Here is a 15,193-nt window from a genome sequence, read left to right as displayed (position 1 = left end):
GGAATTACAGGAATTGTTTTGCTGGTAGAATTGTAATAGAGCATCACTAGAAACATACAGATCAGTTTTTATTTATTCATGTTGCTTTATCACTTTGAATCACCAGCCAGAGCTAAAGGCTGCATTCTACCATATACTCTACTTGAAAAAGTGAAAAGTAATCTTCTCCCAGATTACGGAAGGAAGAAGAAAAAGCAATTATAATAAACAAGAAAGAGACAAACTGATAAAAAAAAAAATAACGATGGTACTACTGATAAGAGAAGGTCGTAACATGCAAGCTGCTTGATACATAGCTCCATGATACAAAGATTCTTACCATGTACATTTAGGAATACATTATTTATTTAACAGTAGCATAAAAAGGAAAAAAGTTTTTTTTTTTTTTCTCTGAAACAGCTCTGCCACCATAGTAAATTCCTAACATAAGCACACCATTTGAACAGTAATGATTCCACTTCTCCCAATACTTGAAAACATTTATATTAGGAGAGGGTACTTTAAAGTGCAATATGCACTACAGACACCCTTAGCAGGTAATTCAGCTCTCTCAGACTCCACACAAATGCAAATCTCTGCTGTTAACACGATGAGAGAAATGAGGCCTCAACAGTGACAAAAAAATTGTCTCTTGGAGTTGCTTGCAATTTTCATTTCTTAAACTACATTTTCAAGACCTACAGAACTCCTTCTAAGTTGCGTAATTTTATAGATATATTCATAAATATATCTACATACACAAAACAAAGTAAGTTTTGTGTTCTTGATTACAGACCAGCCTACAATTATCAATTAACAAAAATGAACGCTTGTGTAATCTCTCCATCCATCCCAAGATAAGACAGTTATAGTGAAAAAATACATAAGCAGCAAGAGAAATCTGAAAGCTGAAGAAAAATGAAAAACCTCAGGCTGTGTAAGGCTGCTGACAAAGTCGTCTGGCATTTTCTGTTGTTTCTTTTTTGTTGTTTTGCTTTTTTTTTTTTTTTTTTTTTTAATTTGGCAAAAGGAACTCCATGCCACTTACACCATTCCTCTTCAGTCATACCAGAAACAATACAACAGCGCCTGATTTACAAAACAGGAAACCAGAGAAGGAAATTTTGTTTTAAGGAGGCTAATACTACTACTTTCTGGCTAAATACAGCTTTTTAAAGGCACAGTCAGTGCAGGATGCATTTCCTTATTAAACACACAGCTCTTTAATTTACCTTCAATTTCCTCTGTATAAAGAGTTGACGTCATACATTGTAAAGGGCCACTTGGCTGCAGCAGCAGCAGCGAATGTATTTCAACACTGACGCGTAGGTAACAGATTAAGTTGTTTTGCAGTCTGTGCTTTGATCAAGTTCAGGGAAGGTTAATATAAACTATTTGTAACTTGTCACGCCAAAGGCTGAGTGTCTAAAGAAAGTCACAGCATGTATTCACCCTCCTCCCAGCTACAAAGATCTGTGTGATTATGGGTACACTGCACTGCTGCTCATTCACTTTACATCACATAAATAATAGACACCATCAGATGTTGTACTAGTCGGTTAACAGAATCCTATCACAGAGCAAAAAATATAATGCTCCCTATTAAAGCTGGGCTATGAAAAATGATGATTGTTAGCAGAGGAGAACTGGCCCAAAAAGACTGCATCCCTCACAGTTACATACATTGCCTGCTTGGTTCTCATGTTGCCTTACTGCTGGCTTCTGGTTTTCTCTTAAGACTTTTTTTTTTGAGTTTGACTTTACAGACTTACAGAGTTAACAAAGTCTGTAAGCTGCCTAACTGTTGTTATGGGGACTACAATAGACTTGCACTTGGCTTATTTCCTATTCAGGGTCAGGTGTGCTGTACTAAAGAAATAGCTCTAATCTAAATAAAGTGAAAGCACATTTACAAGTAAGAAGAACACACCGCACTCCTATTCTGGAGCAGGCAGGTTCAGCAGGAAAGATGCCTGCAGATCTGTGGCAGGGGGATGTGCATCCCCACACAGAAGCACCCTATCCACACACACAGCTTCTGAGTTGGGAGACTGTCTGGCAAAAATTGCCATTTTTAAAAACCACCGTGATTCCCTGCACAGATGTCTTCACTCAAAAAAATATAAACCACACCCATGAAACAACAGATATGCTCAGCAGGAGTTATCGATTTAGTTCTGCCCTACAGCAACAGCTCAGACCGCAGTTATGACTGCAGAGGAATAAAAGACCAGATTGTGATCAGGCAATGGACAGGTGGGGGTGAGGCTGCTTCATACAGCGTCATTTATGCATTCAAGATCTGAGGCCAGAGTCAGTACCCTGTAAACATCCTCACAAAGCTGCTGACCAGAGATCAGCATCCTCTGTCAGCTTGCCACGATGTGCTGACATTGGCCCTGTACAGTATGAATGCTTCTGTCCTTGAGAGAACTTCAGTTTTGGGCTTTCTCAGCACTGATCTGGACTTTTCATCCCCAGTCAATGCACGTTAGCTCTCTCCCTTCTTATCAATGGCAGATGAGAACAAACCCAAACTATACTGCAGCATTCTGTTACTATTCCATTGCTTCTCACACCTAGCCAGCTACTCTCCTTGTTCTTGTCCAGCTGCTCTAGAATCAGCCATTCAAGTTGTCCTAGAAGTCCTTCTCATCTCAAGCAAAGTTCTGATTTCAATTCCTTTCTTTTTTCCCCCCCAAAAATTATGAATTTAAGTAAAGTTCCTCCATAGCCTCAAAATAATCTATTATTTTCTTTCTAGACCTTTGTTCTGATCAAGATTCTAAATTTTTAGCTCCTCTCTGATATGCACCCATTAATGGCCTCTGTCCAACAAAGTGAAATATTAAATAGTTTTTTCCACAAACCCTTCCCCATCTTGAGAGCCACACATATGAGACCTACACATAGTCAGTTATTCGGTTGACAAAATTGATGGATTGAAAGAGTCAGCCCTGTGCAGAGGAAGATATAGTCAATGCTTTGCTGGTTTTTTCTACCTCTTTTCTTCCTTCTTCCCCTCCTCCTCTTCCTTTCTCATGCAAAATAGAAACTGTTTTCTTTTTCAGGCCACATTCTGTCCACAACATTGAGACCAAACAGAATTGCAGCTTTTCTCTGAATACATTCCAATTTCAGAATAGCTAATTTAACATCAAAACAAAACTCAATTCTTGCAGAAAATCACTGTGCTTGGTAAAAGGTTCTTCTAGAAAAAATGAAGGTTTGAGCAACTTCCTCCGTGGAAATATAAACAAAGGCTAATGGAATGATGTCAAAAGCTATATTTTTCTTTAACTCGCTTGGAAACCACTGGTTCAGAGGGCAGACTAATAGGAAGCAGAAGCAGTGCATCAAAATTTTTGCAAAGACAGAGAGGTACTGTAGAAGCTTTCTTATGTTGCCATCAATGCTAATAATCTGACATATTTGCTGTCCTTAGAATAATACAGAGTGCAGTAGAGATCTACAGAATTACTCAGCATCAGCAATCCATAGCATCTGTAGACACACAGTTAAGATGAACCACAAACTGGTGAATACATGCTGAATACTTTCTGCAGAATTACATTTACACTGAAGTTGCCAGGTATTGAAGTGCACATTTCTGAGCCGCACTTTTGCTACAGTTTTTGCTTCATAGCTCAAATATCAGACACTAAATTCCCTTCTCTCCCACAGCTGTTGTCCACCAACAAAGAAAAAATAAACAAATAAATATATGAAGCAACCAGACAAAAGGATTTGTCTGACTGTCTCCATAACTGCACCACCATAAACACAAGGGAACATGCTTTAGAGGATCTAAACTATCCTTGGACATGACCTTTGCCCAAGGAGGTTGTGGATGCCCCATCCCTGGAGGCCAGGCCTCCAGGCCAGGCTGGATGTTGCTCTGGGCAGCCTGGTCTGCTGGTTGGTGACCCTGCACATAGCAGGGGGTTGGAACTGGATGGTCATTGTGGTTCTTTTCAACCGAGGCCATTCTATGATTCTATGAGTGCATCAACAACGGAAGACTGGTAGAGTGCTACTACCTCTGCCATGAGCACATGGATCCTTACCGAGCAGAAAACCATTATCCCCCTATTACTGGTGAGACAGCAGAAACAGAGGTGATGTAACTCATGGCATAAACATGATTCATAGCACAAGGCCACTGAGTAAGCCTGTTTTTTTGCAGCTCTGTATTTTCAAGTAGCTGAAACTGAAATATAAAACTTAGTGTGCTCCATCAGCATTCAGTACACCTGAATGGTTCATAATATTACAATTTATGAGAGCTTTAAATGAAACGTGATGGTGTCATTTTTGCAAACAATTCCATTAGGTACTTATTTCAATTTTCAGCAGTTCTAAGGGATTAAATGTTTTCATGTTTGTCATCTATTCCTGTACTTCATAGATCTATGAACCAAGATTTAACTATGTAATTGCAAATAGCAAAGCAATGATAGCAGTTATAAAGTGTGTGTTTAACAGAACAAGTTGCTGTCAGAAAAAGGCAGTTTCCCACAAGTGAAAAAGCAAGAAAGTAGAAATACTGCTGCTGTGCTCCTGCGTGTCATTGGGACACCTGTAAGGGTTGTGAAGATGTTTTGTAATAAAAAGGAGAGGATGCTGTCAATAGACCAGCTGCTGCTCTTACCTTCACCCTGACTGTGACGGTAGCAAGACCTGGAGGCATAGTGCCCTTGCTGTCAAAGGCTTCCACAAGGAAGGTGAAAGTTGCATCTGTGTCAGAGAATGACTCATAATCCAAGGACTTCAGAAGAGACAACTCGCCTGTATACTTGTTCAGTGCAAAATACTCGAGCGCTTCCTGCGTCCGGATTCGATAGGTAACATTAGAACCAAGATCAACATCTTTCGCCTAGAGCATGCCATACAGAAAAAGGAAAAATACCTCAAAGCAAACAAAATCCATTTTGCAGGAACTGTACATACATTTTGTTACCTTATTCTAACACTTAATACTACTGCACAATAATCCACTGGAGGTTATTAAATTAGAACATACTTGCCATGTGAAATGAGCACAGTATTCTGGGCAAGACTCAACACAGGCTTCTGTTCTTGGTCTCTTCTCTGGGCAGCGACTATTGGCCACTGCCAGGGAGAGAATGCTGGGCTAAGCAGATTTTTGACCTTACTTTGTAGAGCAACATCGATGGTTTTATTTCATGCCAGTATTTAGACAAAAAATATTAATTTTCATCAGGAGGAATATTATGCAATTTTTTAAGCTGTTCATTTGACTTAAAATTTACCTGCAAACAGCTTCTCATTAAGGTATGCTGACCAAAACATCAGGAGGCTCTTGCCACCTTATAAGAAATGAATCTCAGTTATATTTAGAGAAGTGGCAGAAGGATGAGTTAGAACAATTAACTCTCACTTGATTATGTTTTTCTGTTTTTGTTTTGTACTTTTGTTTTCTTCCTATACAAACAACAAAGAGAAGACAACACTTCAGGTGCCCCCTGCTATCTTAGATGACGAGCTTGATGTGGGGTTGATCACGCTGGAAACAACTACTCAACTCCATTAATTACAAGGGCTGCTCTGAAAATAATGCCTCCTACTTTGCTCTGTTGGCACAAGAAACCAGAGGAGAATGTTGGTAGTATGGCAAGTGCTTGTTTATTGGTGGTGAAAATGCATAGCTGATGGTGGTGACTATGTTGAACAGTAGCGTGTTGTAGCTCTATCAACTAGTGTCATTGTGTGCTTTGCATCTGTTGTAGTTTCCATGGAAACAAAGAGGAGGCATTACTTTCAAAGCGACTTACATAGAAAGAGAGAGTAGATGTGTAGGTTTATCTTAAATGTTTGAATCCATTGAGACAAAGCTCTATCTTTAGCAACCTACACGAAAACCTAGAGCACTGTGATGAGTTTTCAAGGAGAAACTAAAAGCATTTAAAGCATTTTGCAAAACTATATTCCAAAATATGACAGTGGAGTGAAGACAGCATTCTTCAATTTTATAAATAATTGCTCTTATTTCCAGGAGAACCTCAACAAGGTGACATCTAAAGGTCATGAATTTTTTAGTCTAAATATCACACCTTCCTTGATTTCAGTTTGCATTTTTTTTTTGTCTCACTGACAAGTTAGGTAACAGCATGCATAGTACTGCAGAACATTTACAAAACATTTTCTTCCATTCCGTAACACTTTCTTACCTCTATCTGCAGGAAGACAGTGCCAGGTGGTAGATTTTCAGGAACTGAGACAGTGTAGGAAGCGTTTGTAAAAACAGGGCTGTTGTCATCAATATCCAGTACCTTGATTGCTAAAGTTAGTGTTGAACGGCGAGGGTCCACAGCTCCATCTGTTGCTTCAACAATAAGTTCATAATAGTCTCGTACTTCTCTGTCCAGCTTAACTGCTGTATATATGCTGCCATTTGAAGTGATTCGAAAAAGATTCTTGAAGTTTGCCAGACTGTAATGAACTTGACCGTTAACACCTGCATCCGGGTCTGTAGCCTAAAGAAACAGAAAAAAGTACCAAGTTTTAATGCATATTGCACATTTCTTATTATATGCTGCTATTTGGCTGTTACACGGATGCCAGTCATTACAGAATCCATGCTTAGGACAAATGTAGTCAGCTAGAATGGACAGACTCATTAAAAATTTTCATTTTAATTAAGGTTTGTTAAATCTAGTGACGTTTTAATCATTGCTCTCTGAAGAACTACGTTAATTTCAACAGTTTATGTATCATGTTCTTCAAAATCAACATAATCAAATTTCACGCTCAGTCTTGCACGTGCAGAATATGCTGGTGATTGCAATAGATAAACGCTTAGATTTTATCCAGTTGGTATTTGCCCTCCTGAATGGAACTAAGCCTCAGATTTCACATCAGGTAAGCAATTCTGGTTATTGTGTAACTGCTCTGGTAAGGACGGGCACAACTCACTATTCCTAGAGGCACTGGAGCACAATTTCAATGCTGAAATTGTTTTTCCTTCTCTTTCCAGTTGTTTTTCCTTCTCTTAATTAAATTAAGGCATGATGAATAGGGTCATGTAAATTTAACAAGGCCATTCTTTGAGAAAGGTATTTTCATTTGCGAGACTTTTGGAAGTGTGGCTACACACAACTGAGAAGACACGAGAATTTTATGTTTTGCTATTAAGAACAACGCTTGGGAAATACCCATGAATGCGTAACTCTGGTGAAGGTGTTAATTTTAAGACATTATAATGAAGCCATTTATCTTTCTAAGAATCAATTGAAAGTTAATTAAAAGTGTTAATGAGAAAAATTCCTTCATGCTTTTTCTCTGCACTACATCAATGCACTAAGCCCTAACGGCCACAGCTTCATAATAACCAGCCTATGGAGAGCCCTTTCAGTCAACATCTTTCAACGTACGATTGACCTACTCAGTTTACAACCTCCATGGCAATAACATGGGGCAGAAGAATCTCACAGATGATGTACTGGAAAACTGTCCCAAACATGTGAGGAGAAAAAAAATTCAGAAGTGCTGTAACAGATGGCCCAACTTCCAGAAAACTGAAGCACAGCAAACGAAGAATAAGTCACTGAATTCCTGCATAAGAACCTCCTGGATGCAGCTGGGGCATCTCCAAGCTCTCCTCATGGTGACCTCAGCCTTACAGCCACTACTTGCACACAGGAACTTAGTGCACATATACATTTCATAGTCAGGTTCATGTCTTTGCAGAATCAAAACTTTTGCTAAGAAAAAGCTGTAAAAAAAGGCTATTGTTTGCCCAGATTAGATTGCTTGTAGAGTGTAAGATCTTCATTAACTGTCATTTTATCACTACAAACTTAAGAAGTGATAATGTACCCATTGCAGACATAAAAGCTTAGACTATTTTCTAAAAGAATGACATCTCAAGGATGGACTTCCACATGAAAATCCCTTTCTGGAGCCTCTAAGAGCCTGTGGGAGCAGCTCCCTGGAGGAATCCTTGAAGGAGTCAATGGCAGCACAGTGCTGCCTGCTCCTTTCTGCAGATACTGTTTTATGTCTAAATGGATGAGTTCAGTCATCCCACACTCATCCCTGTGCTCAGTGTTACCACAGAATAGCTCCATTACCAGCTGGTCCCAGCTGAGTTGATATCACAAGCCCTGACCACAAGAGAAGTGAGGAGGAGGTCCACAGACCAAACAGCCAGGCTTTTCTAAGTCCTGCCTTAAACACTGACCCTGCTTGAACTAATCTGTACCCACAAAAGAAAAACTCAGCAGCACCCTAATGGATTTAATACATGTTCATTATTTTCATTATCTCAGTACACAATCAACAGAGCAGAAGAGCAGTAAAAGACCATTTCATTTGTATATTACTGAAGTCCCAAGGAAAGTTTCAAAGACAAAACCAAACAAACCAAGCAAAGCAGTGAGACCACTCCTATGTCCAATGTAACACTTGATCACTTTCAAGCACACACAACACAGACCTGGTAAATCTAGACAGGAAACAGAGCTCATTTTGCTATTTTTCCTCTGCTCTTCTTCAAAGTGGTTCAAGGCAGACGTACCACACTAGTGTCAAACAGCTGGAGGTTCAAATTCCCTTAAGTCTCCCAACCAGAAGGGATGCTATTGGGATGGATCAGCTTCTTTAGAAAGGTCTAAGGTAATTCACTTTTGTGAGTGCACCTGTGAGTTACTTAGAAAAAGAAAACAGTGATATCTGTCTCCTCTTGTCAATGCTTGTGACAAGAGATGCAAGAAGACAAGACACATTCTCCTTCCTATCTCATTATGCATGCTGAGAGACAGGAAAAGCATGTTCCTCTAAAGACTCTCAACTTCTGCTGTCGTAGAAACTCTCCAGACCTACATGACTTCTCTCATTTCCATCTTTCACAGAAACAGCTTACAAAGTACTACATAGTAAAACAAACCTGCATATATCTACTGAGGCAAGTCTGAATTTGCATTACCAATTGCACTTCAGTATTACTGAGACAATCTCACAAATGTGAACCAACAGTAACAAATTATCTTCCTTCAACACAGCTTGAAAATAAAACACTAAATACAAACTACGTTCCAAAAGCTTGAAAATACAATTCTGGGAGACCTGAATATCGCTTAAAGGATCATTAGCTCTGAAATATAATGACAAATGTTTCAACGCCAACAATATTAATTATATCATTATTATTCTTTTCAAAAGAAACCTCCTACCAATATCCACAGTTCTTGCTCATGATGGGCAACAACGGAATTTAAGGAGGTTAATTGAGGATTTATATTCAAATTGCTGGAGCTGGAAAACAGCAAAATAAGGCAGAGTTGTCATTCGATACTTGTCTGTATAGTTCAGCCAAACATGGCAGGTATCCCCTCATTAATGCTGAATCACTTCTTTGGAACCACTCTTCTGACAACACTCCCCGTTTAGTATTTCCTGCAGTTCTTCAGAGACAGATGTTCCCCATCATCCATCCCCACCCCAGCAAGACCTCTGTCTCTCTGAAAGCCTCTCCAGCATTCCAGCTATTACCACAGCTCCAGGAGGGATGGAAATTGTGCGGGAGGATGCAAAGGATGCTGTCAGTGGGAGTTGGCCAATTGTTTGCAGGGAAGAAAACGGGATTCTTTTTTATTATTACGGGTTTAAAAGACACCCAAGCCCCTCCATTGTGTCAAATGGCAAACTAAATGTGAGTGGGAGTGCTAAATTGGATCTTGCACTTTCTTTTTAAGGGAGATTAGTGTTTGTGCACATAGGACAAAACTAACATCACCCAGATGCAGCAAGAGGCTACAGCTATTGGAAAAATTTCTGGCTCAGTATTTACTTAAGAATATCTTAAGTAGGGAAAATCAGGTAATTCTAGAAAGGTCAGCATTTTTCTTCTTGTATTTCAGAAAATCTTTCATTTCTTTTTGCCTGCTTTTACACTCTTCAGTTTTCCTATCTCATTAAGTGCTCAAAGCAAATGAAAAAACTGGAATGTATGAAGAGTTTTTAAAGATTTCTGTCAGCTAAACTCCCGATAATGTCAAAAGAAGGAATCACAGAACCACTTCTGTTCTCCCAGTTTTTTTTTCTCACACACTGTTCTCTTTCTGCAAGCAATTAGATTAATTAATTGTGCTTCTAAACATACAAGGTGTCACTGTCTGCCCATTCCAGATTGCTGTAATATTTCCTCACAGTCTTAAACCAACAAGAGCTCATTTCTGTGGACTTTTCTATAAAACTGATATTTAAATGATTTTATGAAGAAAGATGAGGTAAAGAATATACAGTAACATTGGATGTTGTAATATCAGGGGGCAAGTTCAGTGGTTTGTCAGTGGCTGCAATGGTCCAGTTGGGTCTAGCTAGTCTAAAATAAAAAGGAAAGAAGCAAAATCAAACTCATAGGAATTATCTTCAAATCTTCACAACCTTGAAATTTGAAGACAGCCCTTCCCTTCTTTAAAAGAACAAACTATTGCCACCTTCACATCTTAAATACTTTTGAAAAACACTAGAGGAGTTGGGTATATCCTCCAGGAACCTTCCCACAAAAATGAAAATTACTGGGCTATGCATTACCAGTTTATCATTTTTTCCTAACTCTAAGGGCTTCAAACTGGAAGAGGGCAGATTTAGACTAGAAATTCTTTACTGTAAGGGTGGTGAGACACTGGAACAGGTTGCCCAGTGAGGCTGTGGATGCCCCCTTCCTGGAAGCATTCAAGTCCAGCCTGGATGGGGCTGTGAGCAACCTGGTCTGGTGAGAGGTGTCCCTTGCCTATAGCAGGGGGATGGAACTACATGATCTTAAAGGTCCCTTCCAACCCAAACCATACCATGATTTCATTCTACTTAGAGCAATTTGTAAAGACATCACACTATACATTTTCTAATATTGGCAGATTTTAGCCCTTACACAAAATGGGAGAGCCTTTGATAATTACTTTCATACCTGATGTTAATTTCAGTCCATCTGGATGGTGATTTTGGAAACCAATTAAATGTGACTCTAAATAAAACTAAATAAGAATAGTAAAACACTGCAAGCAAATATAAATTAAATGAAATTCAGAAAGCCCATAGCTGCAAAAGCATGATTTAATGGAGTGGTGAGCCACCTACAAAACTTAATCACATCGTAACACTCAAAAATAGACAAGTTTCATTTAGGCTGGCACAAAACCAACTCCTAAATTTAGAGGCTCACTCTGCCTGTTTTTACTTGAAAGATGTGTAGAAATTCTGCTTTTATGAGGAGTATGTAATTTGACAATGATACAATCAAGCAGTTCAGAGATTCATCAATGAATGTGCACAGTAAAAAAAACAAAACCCAGAAGCTTATAATCCACAGATGAAACGTATTGTTTAAAATCTCTATATTGAAATGGCAGATTTCTTTAATGGGTTAGTCTGCTGTAAAGTTATTTTTGCCATTTTCTCCTGAGTGCTGGCTCTCTTCATAAGGCCACCTAATTAGAGAACATCAGATCTGAGCTGAATCTTAGCAGCCAATGTTTGGATATGAAACTACTCATCTTACTATTCAGACTTCTGGGTTTGTTCTATTGTATTCTCTCGTTCTCATAGGAACACTTTACAGGAAATTCATTTTCCTATATTAGAGATTTCAAGGCCACAGAGTTTGAAAATCACGAAAAAGAAGTAGGATACTTGACAAGTATGTTGAGAAAACTCTCCAGCTTGTACTTCTACCAGGCAGCCTTCAGAAGAGGAAATGCTAATCTAAGATAATTGTTCTAGTTGCTGAAATGCATCAATAAAGAGAAACTGCAGCCAAGTTAGTAGAATAAACTAACATCATTTATTTGCAAGCTCAGGAAAAACAATTTCTTCTCTTGGGTACAGTTCTGAACTGCCAAATCTGAACAGACAGAATTGGCCATCAGAATACTAAATGGTCATGTACTGGAGACTGAAAACCATTAGCTCAGATGATCAAACATGGCATGAGCTGAACTGAAATATGCAAAAGAGCTTAAAACAGACTGGAATTCAAGATGTTAAGCAGACAAAAACAGGAATTCCTACTGATATCAAAAATCCTCGGTTCTCAACAATGAACTGCCACGAGTGTGAAAATGGTTGAAATACTTCTCTGGTTGTGGTTCATTTGCCATGATATGTTTCTCCAACCTTAAACTCTGCTTAATTTTTGATAGATTCTCATTTTAAAATCCTATCTGCTTATATGGCTTTTTATATGTAAAATCTGATCATCATGAAGATGATCAGGGGGCTGGATAATTCTCTCTCCAAAGACGTGCTGAGGGAGCTGGGCTTGTTCAGCCTGGAGAAGAGAAGGCTGCGGGGTGACTTAACTGCATCCTTCCAGTATTTAAAAGGGGATTATAAAAAGGAGGGCAATCAACTTTTTACTTGGGTAGACAGTGATAGGACAAAGGGGGAATGGTTTTAAGCATTAAGGAGGGAAGATTTAGGATGGATGTCAGGGGGAAGTTCTTTACAGAGAGAGTGGTGAGGTGCTGGAACAGCTGCCCAGAGAGGCTGTGGATGCTTTGTCCCTGGAAGTGTTAAAGACCAGGTTGGATGGGACCCTGGACAGCCTGGTCTAGTACCAGATCTGGAGAATGGAGGCCCTGCCTGAGGCAGGGGGGTCAGAACTTGATGATTCTTGGGGTTCTTTCCAACACAAGCCGTTCTATGATTCTATATACATTAGACGAATTTAAAATACTTTCTTATGTAATGTATCACACTGTGTGCAGTGGTTATGAATTCACGCTGAGTATTTGAGATTTACTTGAGACGTTGATTCTACTTCTCTCTTCCTGAAAGGCTTAATTCCATACCTCCCCAGACTGTCCTCTCTGCCAATAATTATTTTTTTTTCTGGTCTGGTACTTTTTTCTCCTTTCCTCTACCTCTAATTTTTCTACAGCTGTCTAAAGGTACAGGAACGCTGAGAATTTAATTTTGAAAGCTGCTACTTCTAATACAGGTGAGGTGTTATCTACAGTGCAGGTTATATGTGTTATAATGTAAGTCATACTCCCTTGTATGAGCCTTCATGCAGAAAACAATGACAACAGTGATTTAGGTAAAATGAGATTCCTTTATGGGCTTTCTGTAACGAAATATTGTAGTGCAATACCTCAGGAGCATTCAAAGCATTTTCCTATATACAGAAACATAGAACAATTTGGATGTAATGGCTCTCCAGAGGTCACTTAGTCCAACACAATAAGCACTACTGACACCTGTGAAATTTAAACTATGAAACTTGCATAGTTGTGCATTTAAATTAAAAGTAGAAGCTTATAAGAATTCACTAATATTTACAGAAAACTCAGGAAATTGACAGCACAATTATGTTCTGCTACCATTCAAAAATGATAGCTACTTCTGTAAAGAACACATTTAAAACACTTCCATGCCACTACAGGAAGTAAAATGCCATATAGGCGATCTCTGTTCTCTCCTACTTGCCTTATAGTTGCTCTGTTCTGTGGTGGACAGACACACTTCGTATACATCAAAGTACTAGTGTACGTTTATATGACAAATAGGAAAAAAAATAATCATTTTACTGTAGAATTAAGGAAATTTGTCCAAGGCTTGGTTTTCCACTTGCGTAGTATAGTTCCATGACCAAGAGTAACCTTTTTCTTTTTTTAATGCATTTCCCATTTTAAACTGAGTCACAGATGACAGAGGTATTAGGCACACTGTGTGCAGTCTGTTTTCAGCCCTCGAGCCTATTTATAGTGCCTTCATTTCAGGGAAAATCTAAGGCCCGGTGACACTTGAGCTCCTGATTAAAGGTGGGTTGTTCACCACCATGTGATTCCCTAATCAGTATTTGCAAATATTCGCCACTGCTAGCCAACTACATCCCAGTTCTCCACATCCCATGCACATAACATAACACTGATGAATGGTATGCTGCAGAATGCTGATCATTCAGATGCTGTCTCTTCAACATCAGACTATTTTAGACTGCAACAGAAAATAAGACGCTTGAATTTCATTTTCAAGTTTCTGATGTGAAGCTTTTAGTTTTCTGTTGGTCCTTTGTAGAGAGCTTCACTCAGTAATCCTGTTCCTGTCTTGTTCGTGGATCCTGATGATCAGACATGACAGAGCAGCAATACACCTCCAACTACCCCACTCAGACAGCGCTGTAAAATAAAAGGGATTTGAAATACATCCACTACACTATCACAGCCTTATCCCTTCTTGCTTTTGTTCTTTTGATCTTCAGTGTGCCCCTGAAATCCCCACAGGCAGCACTCCTGTGCCAGTGCCTTCATGAACTTCAGGTGGCAGACAAAGAGCCATTTGAGCGGCAGAGAGCAAGGGCACTTCAGAGGGCCAGCACTGCCTGCCACAAATAGGCCCACCTCTCTCCCACGTCAAGCCTTTCATTACCCTCGTTCTATGTCTCTTTGGGAAACGAAATCCTGAATGTTACCTAAGCCCTTCTGGGAATCCCTTTTTAAGTCCAACTTAACTTAGCCACTCAAAACAGACATACATGGGAGCGTTTGATTTAACTGTTTCATTTCAGAATTACAGAATCGCAGGGGTGGGAAGGGAGCTCAAGAGATCATGAAGTCCAATCCCCCCTCTAAAGCAGGTACCCTATAATAGGCCGCACAGGTAGACATCCAGATGGGTCTTGAATGTCTCCATAGAAGAAGACTCCAGCACCTCTCTGGGCAGCCTGTTCCAGTGCTCCACTACCACTACCACAAAGAAGTTCTTCCGCATGTTAGCACGAACTTCCTATGTTCAAGTTTTAGGCCATTACTCCTAGTCCTATCACTACACACCACCGAGAAGAGCCTGGCTTCACCCATTTGCCTCCCACCTCCCATTACATATTTATAAACATTTATCAAATCCCCTCTCAGCCTTCTTTTCCCCAGCCTGAACAGACCCAGGTTACTCAGCCTTTCCTCATAAGGAGGATGCTCCAGGCCCTTCATCATCTTTCTAGCCCTCTGCTGGACTGCTTCCAGGAGATCCCTGTCTTTTTTGAACTGGGGAGCCCAGAACTGGACACTCTGCTCCAGCTGTAGCCTCCCCAGGGCAGAGTAGAGGGGTGGATCACTTCCCTCAAACCTTCTGGCCATGCTCATTTCGATGCACCCAGGATAACATTGGCCTTCTTGGCCACAAAGGCACTCTGCTGGCTCACTGCCAACCTGTTGTCCACCAGGACTCCCAGGTTCTTCTCTGGAGTTACTTA

The 15,193-nt window shown here is 39.8% G+C and overlaps 1 protein-coding gene across 5 annotated transcripts in view; it reads right to left on the bottom strand.

The window, feature by feature from the left end:
• PCDH15 (protocadherin related 15) overlaps positions 1 to 15,193 on the bottom strand; it is a 669,788-nt gene that overhangs the window by 105,474 nt on the left and 549,121 nt on the right. For all 5 annotated transcript variants that reach the window (XM_052677550.1, XM_052677554.1, XM_052677555.1 and 2 more), the window contains 2 exons: positions 6,171 to 6,476; positions 4,631 to 4,855 (listed from right to left, as the gene is read on the bottom strand). In XM_052677550.1, coding sequence (XP_052533510.1) covers positions 4,631 to 4,855; positions 6,171 to 6,476 — 531 coding nt within the window. The remainder of the gene's footprint in view (positions 1 to 4,630; positions 4,856 to 6,170; positions 6,477 to 15,193) is intronic.

This window comes from Tympanuchus pallidicinctus, unplaced genomic scaffold (genome assembly GCF_026119805.1).
Source record: "Tympanuchus pallidicinctus isolate F22 unplaced genomic scaffold, pur_lepc_1.0 scaffold16, whole genome shotgun sequence".
Lineage (NCBI taxonomy): Eukaryota > Metazoa > Chordata > Aves > Galliformes > Phasianidae > Tympanuchus > Tympanuchus pallidicinctus.
Note: the sequence above shows the minus strand (reverse complement) of the source record. Positions and strands in the feature narration are given on the sequence as shown.